Here is a 9,678-nt window from a genome sequence, read left to right as displayed (position 1 = left end):
TTTTAACTTGTAGGTTACAGCAGCGTGTGGCAGAGTTAGAAGAACAAGTAACCTCCTTGGAGAATTCAAGCAGTGCCACCATCTCTGTTACAGACTGTAGTACTTCTCAGAGTCAAACCACAGACACACGGAGTCTCCATGAGTCGCCATTATCTCAGAGATGTGGCTCAGCTCCTCCTGCTTTCATTACTAGTGCTCTGAAATACGCCAAAAATGATAATCAGAATATTGTAGGAAGCTGCTCTGTTGACTCTTCGAGATGTGCAGAAGAGAGCAAACTTGGTGGCATTCACCAAAGAGGAACAGGTGAAAGTAGGACATCAAGTGTTAGTATGCCTGAAACCAACTCTAACTTTGTACGCAAGAATAATTTTGAAACCTCCGAGAGGAAAGAGGCCTTCCACAGAGGCCAAAGCTATGCTTCAACACGCAGTCTCAATATTGGAGGACACCTCTCGTCTGGAAATTTTGTGAGAAGAAAATATAGTACTATAAGTTTGAGAAGAGTGAGAAGAAGAAGTACAGCAAGTAAAAAGGTAGGAAAGAAATTATTTTAAAGGATTTGCTAGTAATAGCATTGATATGTTGTGTTTACATGACCTGAAAAAATGTTAAGAGAAAAACATGGAGTGATATTGGCTATTATATTGTGAAATTGATCCTTCAGATTATTATCCTGGTTGTGAATCACTATATTTAACACTATATCATTAATGTTTAGTCTATACATGACTGGTATTTTCCCCATGCCTTAAAGTGAAAATGATGAAGATTTTTGAGTTTTTAAAGCTTATAACAGAATTGTTAATTTGAATATTTACTGGTTTTAGGGTGTGATGATAAGCTCTTATGTATTTCTGTAATAGGATGCTGTTTTGATGGATCAGTTAAGAGCTTTGAAGGAAATATAAGTTTGATGTGTTCATGACCTGAGCATGCTATTGCAGACACTTTGATTATCTAAATTCAGTAGATTAACACACAGATTATCTAGGATATCATTATGTGAAATAGGTTTATTAGAATACCTAAACTATGTCCTTCATTTATAGGGGAGAAAAAGGCATTATCAGACACGTGTGGAGTCTTTTTACAATTATTTAGTAATGAATTTGATTTATTATGAAACCAAAATCATTTTACTGTTGAAATCCATTTGCAGTGTTGAATATGTTTAACCTTTATGGTTCTTAGTTCATACATTTGAAATTATTCATACTATGTAAGCATTCTAATTTGCAAAAAGTAAATGTCTTTGTAGGTGTGCAAGAATCCAGAATTTGATATACCATTTAAGTAAAATCTATTGTTTTGATTACAGGCAGCAGGTGCAGCTTGGAGTTCCAACAGCATTAATGGCAGCAGTAGTAATTTGGATCAACAGAACCATGGAAAGTCCTGCATTGTGACTGTGGCTGAAATCCATAGAGAACCGCCCATTCAGCAGTGTAATAATACTGGTAGGGTTTGAATTTATCCCATGTAATGTTTCTATGAATGCATTGATATCCATGAGAGTAGAAAAGTTATTTATGGTTATATGGAAGGATATAGTGGGTTTTGGACAGCTTTTCTTAAACTCTTTACCTTCACATACCCTCCAGTAATTGGTTTTGCCCTCCTCTTACTTCGTGAACCCAAATGATTATAAAAAAAAATTACCTGAATTTAAAAGGAAGACCTGAAAGTGCATGTTCTTATTTCATTATTGAGCAAAAAGAATTTGTATAAGCTACAATCCAGCTTAAGGACCTTTAGTTTAAGATATGACAAGTCTCTGTCTCTTACTTTTATTTTTCCAGTTAATCATTGGTATTAAACTTGGCAATAGATTGAATCCTTTCAGTGTGTTATTTGTGTATGCATGTAAGGAAATCCAGAAAAAATACATTAATTACAGCAACTAACAATTTCAGAGAATGATGCTGTGAAGCTTTTAGCAAGGACATTGACTAGTGTACTTCAGGAACAAGAGACCATGTATCCAGAAAGTCAGAATGAAACGTTTGTGGCAACTACACCTGTGACTGATCCAAGTGCCTCTCAAAGTCAAGATTTTGGGGTATGATTTTTTCTTTTTTCTTTTCTTTCTTTCTTTCTTTCTTCTTTCCTTTCTTTTCTTTCCTTCTTTCTTTCTTTCTTTGCTTCCTTTCCTTTTCTTTTATGGAATCTTTTTCATCATTCTCTTTTTTGTTATTTGTGATAGTGTTCATGTTTTGAAACTAAACACTTTTTAATATTTGATGCTTCTAGTGATGCTTTTGAAGGCTAGGTTATTGACTAAATATTTTACACAGTATTTTGAATATCATAAGTGGTTTTGAGAGGTGATATAAAAATAATTTCAAACCTCATAGCATTTCTTTTAGGCCTGGCAAAGTAAATGTAGTTTTATAGGCAACATTACTACCTACTAGTAATGATAAAATAAAAGGATAATTAAAGGGAAACCAATAGAATCTCTTTTGCCAAACAAAGAAGGAGAAAGCACCTGCTTTGTTCTGTACCTCCACCCAGTGTGCAGGACATTACTCGTTTTTCACAAATTCAGAGTCTCCTTCAAGTGACTCTGGTGGTGGGGTAGATGCTGTGTCGGGAGGAAGGTCCACCTTGGCTAAAAGCTTGTTAAGGAATAGCCACATTGGGTGAAAGTTTGCTGCTGATGCATACAATTTGAATATATTTTTAATGGGGGTTCGTATACAGACCTTGGTGATTGTAGTGTATTTTATATGCAGTTGTTTAGTATTGCAAAGTTTCTTTATACATTATATGCTTTCTTTTTTCAGGAATTATGTGCTCCTCACCCACTTACTGGCTGTGAATGCTTAGTCTGTATGCACCTCTCCAGTGATCCCGACTGCCACTTATATGCTCTCACAACTGAGTATGTTCTGAATTATGTGGATTAGTTAAACCCACAAAACATTGCATATTTCATTACAGTCACTATTTTCTAATACAAATACTTCTAGAAGACCAGGATGTGTATTTATTGTATGTCTGAATTCACCTACAGGGAAGGAGCATTACTACCTCCAGGGAGTCGTGTGCTGGTGCGTGGAGATCATGTGGGCACTGTGTTGTACCTTGGGCATGACAAGTATCCCACAAAACAGATGAAAAGTTACTTCTGGCCTTCTCAAGATCCATCTGAGAACAGCAAGCGCCAAGTTATATCAGAAGAGAGCATGGAAACTAGCATAGATATTGCCGATGATGACGTTCCTCCATGTGTGCCTGTCAGACCAGTGGGTGTAACTATCAGACTTTGGCCACCAGGTAGGAATCACAGAACACGAGAATAACAGTATGGTGTACAAATTGATGTATATTAATATTCTCTTTTGATTTTGTACTTGAGTTGATGTTTACACTTTTATTTCAGATGCTGGACAAATGTTTGTTCCTCTTAGTGCTGTTATTTGTCAGTTGGATGATGACCAAGATGCTGTTCTGAATGAAGTGCATGATCAAGAATACGAATACATGGATGAAGGTAGTGAAGACTCTACTCCATCGAGGACAAGTATAACTTATGAATATCCGACAGAATTCCCATCACTGACAAGTCCTTCAGTTCATGCAAGTGCAGAAGAAAGTAGACCTCCGGCACTTACATTCCGGGGTTCTAACAAGTCTAAAGATTCATGTGAAACACCAGTGCGTAAAGTATCATTAGAGGGATACTTCATTCGTTCTCCGAGCATCTCATCATGCAGCTCTGACTCTACTCGAAGCTTAGGAGATCTGTCAGTTTATGGCCTGGAATACCAGGAAGATGGAGTTAGCTTTGAGGAAGGTGCTACTCCGGAGAATTCAACACAAAAAGGTTATCTTAGACAGAGGAATTCATGCTCTTCAACAGTTTTGTCACAAACACCTTGTGACCCAGGAATAGGAAGCCAGGAGAATTCTAGTTCTGGTACTTCGTCCCTGAATGCTACATTTATATACAGGCCAGTAGATGAAGAAGGTTCATGTGGTCCTAAGGATTCTGGGGAATGTGCCTCTCTGTATGATACTGCAGACTCGGCAATTAGTCTGACATTCATGAAGAGATACAAAGAATCACTGGGTAGCACTGAGCCCTCAAGTATGTCTGACACAGACAGAGATTCTCCTCACTTTGGAGACACTTGGGACTCTGGATGTTCGGTAGGAAGAGGGAGATGCAAGAGCGATTCTTCCGGTCAGTTTTCCGATGTGGATTCAGAGAGCAGTCGCTTTGGATCGCCCTGGGTGAAGAATCTGCGAGATGCTCTGGACTCTGTCTGGGCAAGGCAGCAGAATTCTAATTATAATAGAAATTATGATTCTAGAAATAAATCGGAACCTTCAAGAAGAAAAGGGAAAAAGACCTGTGGAAATCACTTGGACTTTTTCAGGAACAACAGGATAACCAAGATCTATATTGATCATGGGTAAGGATCCATATTTTTTGTGTTTAATTCATGAACAAATTTTTTTGTGAATACATAGTTTACAATGTTTTATGTGAAACTATTTGTATAGTTTTGTTTTTTCTTTTTGCTTACCTTTACCTTTTTATGCATGCCATTGATCCAATATTTATGTCTGGTAGTAACAAACACGCACGCACGCACGCACGCACGCACGCACGCACGCACGCACGCACGCACGCACGCACGCACGCACGCACGCACGCACGCACGCACGCACCCACGCACCCACGCACGCACGCACCCACGCACCCACGCACACACACACACACACACACACACACACACACACACACACACACACACACACACACACACACACACACACACACACACACACACACACACACACACACACCCACGCACGCACACACACACACACACACACACACACACACACACACACACACACACACACACACACACACACACACACACTCACTCACTCACTCACTCACTCACTCACTCACTCACTCACTCACTCACTCACTCACTCACTCACTCACTCACTCTCTCACTCTCTCACTCTCTCACTCTCTCACTCTCTCACTCTCTCACTCTCTCACTCTCTCACTCTCTCTCTCTCTCTCTCTCTCTCTCTCTCTCTCTCTCTCTCTCTCTCTCTCTCTCTCTCTCTCTCTCTCTCTCTCTCTCTCTCTCTCTCTGTTTAGCTATCCGTCTATCTTAGCAAAGTTCTGCAAAGCTTTCGGTATTAGTGATAGCATCTAACATGATCAGCTGGCATGAGTGCAACAACAAAGTCCTATTTTTTGTCTTAAAAGGAATTTAAGGTATATTATTGCTAGTATTATTTATATATTTTTACATAAACAGCTCTTGTTTTTTTTCTTTTCTTTACACAAACAGCTCTCTCCAGGTTAGACTTTTTTATCAAGGCATTAAAGAGGTTAAGGGAGCAAAAAAGATCATGTAGGCTGTTGTGGTTAAACAAATTCAAGCATAAAAATAAGTGTGAATGGTGTTTTCTTGTTGCTATGTTTAAATTAAGCAATATTTTTTTTTGTTTGTCTTTTCAGCACAACAGAACATTCCCAGGTCTAAGGATCGCAATTGTAGGAGACACTTCTGCTGCATTGATGTTTTTAATCATTGAAACCAATAACTGTATATAAAAAACTATTGTGTTCAGTCACTTTTTTTAAATGTAGGAAATATTTTAGTTTTATATTCACGAGTTTAGATTATTAAACACATGTAACTGTGTTTGTAATTGCTAAACCATATTTAACAAATGATTGAAATGCAGTTGAGTACTCAGATAAAACTAATGGTTTATTTATAAAATTCATTGTGTATATATTTTTGTTTCTATGTATATGTATTTATGTATATATATATTAATGTTTTTGCATAACAATATGTTTATGCACATACAATTATTTTCGCCAAAATTTTTCTACATCTGGATGTATATTCTAACTATATTTTATAATAACCATGTGTTATTTTTACACAAAGATTCATGAACAGTAGAGTACTAATCCCCCTTTATGTAGTTATAGGTTGATTAGCAACAGCATTAAGATATTTTATTGTGATGGCTTCATTTGACACATGCATGAAAACCAGTTTCTTTAGATATCCATCTATTTTACTCCTTTACCTGACATGTTTAGACATTTGAAAGGAAATAATCTGCATTTTGTTTTTGTATTTTTGGATCAGTACTCATGAATTTAAGTTTTTGTCACATCCTGCTGAGAGAGAGACAGGGAAAGATTTTGAACTAGTCATTTGCATATGATGAGTTAGCATTTTTTGTAATTTTTTAGTTATGGAAAATTATAAAGACAATGTGTGCGATATTGTCATATTGTACTTTCAGTTAGGAATCAGTTGAATTAGGAAGATTATTATTGATTTTTATTTGTGGATACAATTCTGTGCAGCAGAATGAATGAATAATGAAGCATTTTGATTCTATGGTGCTATTGAGTGTTGCCTTGGCAAACAGTGATATTAGGTTAATTTCTTTTATATTTGTTTTTGAGCTGTTTTTCATATGGTCGCTAGAAGATTGCTGTTCGAGCATACTTTTAATAACACTGAACTGTTTATTTCTTCTAGTGTCATAGAAGGTATATTTTTATGCATGAAAACTTTTTTTTTCAATAAAGTCTTGTTTTTATTGTTTTGTTTATATTTGAGTAAAAATATACTTTTTTGCATTTTGTGGGTAAAGTATAAAAACATATTTATTAGCTCTTTAATATTATGTACATACTGGATTACATACAAGGTATTTCCACTCAAAAGTTTCTGTATAATAACTCAGGATAATAATGGGAAATAATTTAGTAAATATTACAATGAACCATCTTTTTAGCTGAGAAGGTAACAATCCTGGGATTCAAATTAACACATTATACATATAAAACAAAAGTATTTTGCATATACAGCAAATGTACACTTATATACACAATTACATACAAAGATAAGCAAGAAATGTAAATACTGTATTTACAAAGGAAGACAAGGTGTAAAGGCTAATAAAAGGATATATATTTTATATATTATGAAAATGTAGCTCATTCTCATCTTATTTTTCCATAAATAAGATAAAACTTTAAGGAAAACTAACAAAATACGTCTTTAGTAAAAAATGCATCAAACACACAGATATGTCCACTGACTACTACAATCTTTTACAATGTGTCCTAATGCCACCTTTTATGCAGACAATTATTTCTAACTGGTATACAGTACTTGCATATGTAAATGTTCCTTGGGAAAACTGCTTAACCCATAAATGTGAAACAATGAACTCATGTGATAAAACCACATATCTTGTAATCCCCCATTCAAATCTTTACAAAAGCCTCTCTAAGATTTGCCACTATAGGGAACATCAGTCTTAAACGTTTTTCTAAAATGAAATCTATAGGCTTATTTCTTTGTGAATATAAGTCTTAACATGCTTGAAAAAAGTATTTCATACTATGTATGCTAGATACATTAGCTTTAGGAATACTGTCCAAATAATGTATTATATATACTTCAGCTAAAGCATAATTATATTCAAAATATATGACTGGACACACCATACAATTTACTGGCTACTTTTACTTGTCAATGTGCTCAGATAAAGTTATTTTGGGAAACCTACTGTAACGACATATAGTGAAGATATTACTCCTCAGACATTTTCAAAAATAGTTATAGCCACTTCAGACATCAGGTAAGTCGAACAGTAATTAATATTTATCTATGTACAGTAAATTTCAATCATTTATTTCAGTGTGTACGTTACATGATTTATTATGCTTCAGATTTTCCTTTGATTGTATTTTGATGTACTGCATATTTAATCTTTACTCCAAATTATAAAGGAAATGTAACCACGGTCCATTTCTCTGAAATAATACTGATTTTGTTGAGTACCTGATACCTTAAAACAAGTTTATATGAAGAGGAAAAGAAACCGTTAAAAAGACTGAATACTTCAAAATGAAAAAGCAATTTGAAGAACTTATCGCAAAATAACATTGCAATCAATAAGGGAGTCTGCTTTAAGCTTGTCTCGAGACGATGAACGCTTGAAAGGATTCCAACTGTTTCGCTTGTCTTTATCTCGTGAATTTGAAATAGTAGAACTATTGACAGAACCATAGTGACTGCTATTGCTGCTGGTACTGCTATTGCTGCTGCCACTGCTGCTGCCTGTACTACTGACTCCACTGCTGCTACTCGTGGTAGAATGTGGAGAGATGTCCTTGAGACTCTTGCTCTGCAATGATAAAGATAGTATTAACAGTGTTTCTGGAAACAGACAATATTTATAATCATGGATAACCGTATCATTAAAATAAGTAATGGATTAAAGGGATTTAGATGACAGAATTTAAATTCATCTTATCACCATTAGCAACTATATACAGTAACTATATATAACTAAAGGGATAAAAAAAAATAGAAGCATGTGTTGCTGAAACTCCTTTATTCATCACATTCAATATACTTACTTTAGGTAATTTGTAATAGGTCTTATCACATGGAGTGACGAGAGTGAGGTTGAGTGTGTTTCCAGCTTCACGAATAAGCCCAACAACCTCATCATGTGGCATCCATTTCACATCACGGGTTCCAATGCACACCACAAGGTCTCCTTCATTGATTCCAGCTCTCTGAAAGATGATATTTTGTTAAGAAAAGAATTGAAAATACTATAGAGGAAGAGAGACGAATGTAATCCAAGACTTTATCCATTTTGTTTCTCTTGAGTCAATCATTCTCAATATGACTGACTGTTGTGTTCCTCTAGGTTCTATCATTCCCAATGCACTGCAAGTATGGCGTGTTTACCTCTGCCAAACTATTCCTGTCAACGCCAGCTATAACGACAGGAGCATCGCCTCTCACTGAGAACCCAAAACCTTGAGTGGGAGTTCTTGTCAGCTTAATAGGTCGAGGTGCTGACCACTGGTGCTTGGCTGAGAATACAGCAACGGGTCCCAGGAGTTTGAACAGGTCTTCTACCCGGTGTTGGGAAAAGTCTGGGGTAGTCAGGGAAAGCTGTACTTTGGTTGCCGCTGTTGGAAAGAGAGATTTAATATTAGTTTTCTCAACACTTTAAACGTATAAACAAATGTTTACTGCATTTGTTTGTGAATATATATGTACATATGTGCATGCTCATTATAGTAGGCATGTACTTGATAACTCACGTGATATTGGTGGCGGATCAAGTATGTTCAGAAGATCTTCCTCCTCCACATAGAGGTCAAGGAGGTGGACAGCTGTTTCATGGCCAATCTGCAAGACTTCTGCGAGGACCGACTTCTTTTTGAGGTCTCGACACATCCTGTGTTGCCGCATTGCCTCCTCGTGAACTAAAACTGCCTCACGACAATGAGCCAGACCTTGGGAACATACGAATGTGGAAAATTAATACATTACCAATGTTAGCAAGCTTATCAACAGGGAGTCAGTCAATATAATTTACAAACTGACTTTCCTTGTTAAAAATAAGGGGATAATTAAAATGGTAAGTGACTGGTATTGGTAAAATTTCAAGTCATTATTATATATTTCTTAAACGGATGATGAACCATGAAGGGGGAACGATACATACCGAGGATGGTGCGTTCTCTCCGGCAGCTTGGGACAGTAATATCAATGGTTGTGGTGTTATTCGATGCCTGAAGATGGAAATACTGCAAAGCCTCGCGGACTCTCATCCCTATGTGTTCCTCCT

General features: G+C 36.3%; 2 protein-coding genes across 4 annotated transcripts in view; one reads left to right on the top strand and one right to left on the bottom strand.

Annotated features, from left to right (window-relative positions):
- LOC113829511 (uncharacterized) overlaps positions 1-6,612 on the top strand; it is a gene marked incomplete in the record, with an annotated part of 14,592 nt that extends 7,980 nt beyond the window's left edge. Inside the window, 7 exon segments of the mRNA XM_070128484.1 lie at positions 14-536; positions 1,322-1,460; positions 1,917-2,062; positions 2,790-2,887; positions 3,020-3,282; positions 3,389-4,424; positions 5,501-6,612. Coding sequence (XP_069984585.1) covers positions 14-536; positions 1,322-1,460; positions 1,917-2,062; positions 2,790-2,887; positions 3,020-3,282; positions 3,389-4,424; positions 5,501-5,525 — 2,230 coding nt within the window.
- A 66-nt stretch (positions 6,613-6,678) lies between these two features.
- Positions 6,679-9,678, bottom strand: part of Rhp (GTP-Rho-binding protein rhophilin) — a 296,173-nt gene continuing 293,173 nt past the window's right edge. For all 3 annotated transcript variants that reach the window (XM_070128485.1, XM_070128486.1, XM_070128488.1), the window contains 5 exons: positions 9,556-9,678; positions 9,149-9,343; positions 8,787-9,013; positions 8,447-8,608; positions 6,679-8,211 (listed from right to left, as the gene is read on the bottom strand). The exon at positions 9,556-9,678 is cut by the window's right edge and continues 148 nt beyond it. In XM_070128485.1, the coding sequence (XP_069984586.1) occupies positions 7,954-8,211; positions 8,447-8,608; positions 8,787-9,013; positions 9,149-9,343; positions 9,556-9,678 (965 nt within the window). In that variant the 3' untranslated portion in view covers positions 6,679-7,953. The remainder of the gene's footprint in view (positions 8,212-8,446; positions 8,609-8,786; positions 9,014-9,148; positions 9,344-9,555) is intronic.

The sequence above is a fragment of the Penaeus vannamei genome, chromosome 2, assembly GCF_042767895.1.
Source record: "Penaeus vannamei isolate JL-2024 chromosome 2, ASM4276789v1, whole genome shotgun sequence".
NCBI lineage: Eukaryota > Metazoa > Arthropoda > Malacostraca > Decapoda > Penaeidae > Penaeus > Penaeus vannamei.
The sequence above is the reverse complement of the archived record's forward strand: the minus strand, read 5'-3'. Positions and strand labels throughout refer to the sequence as shown.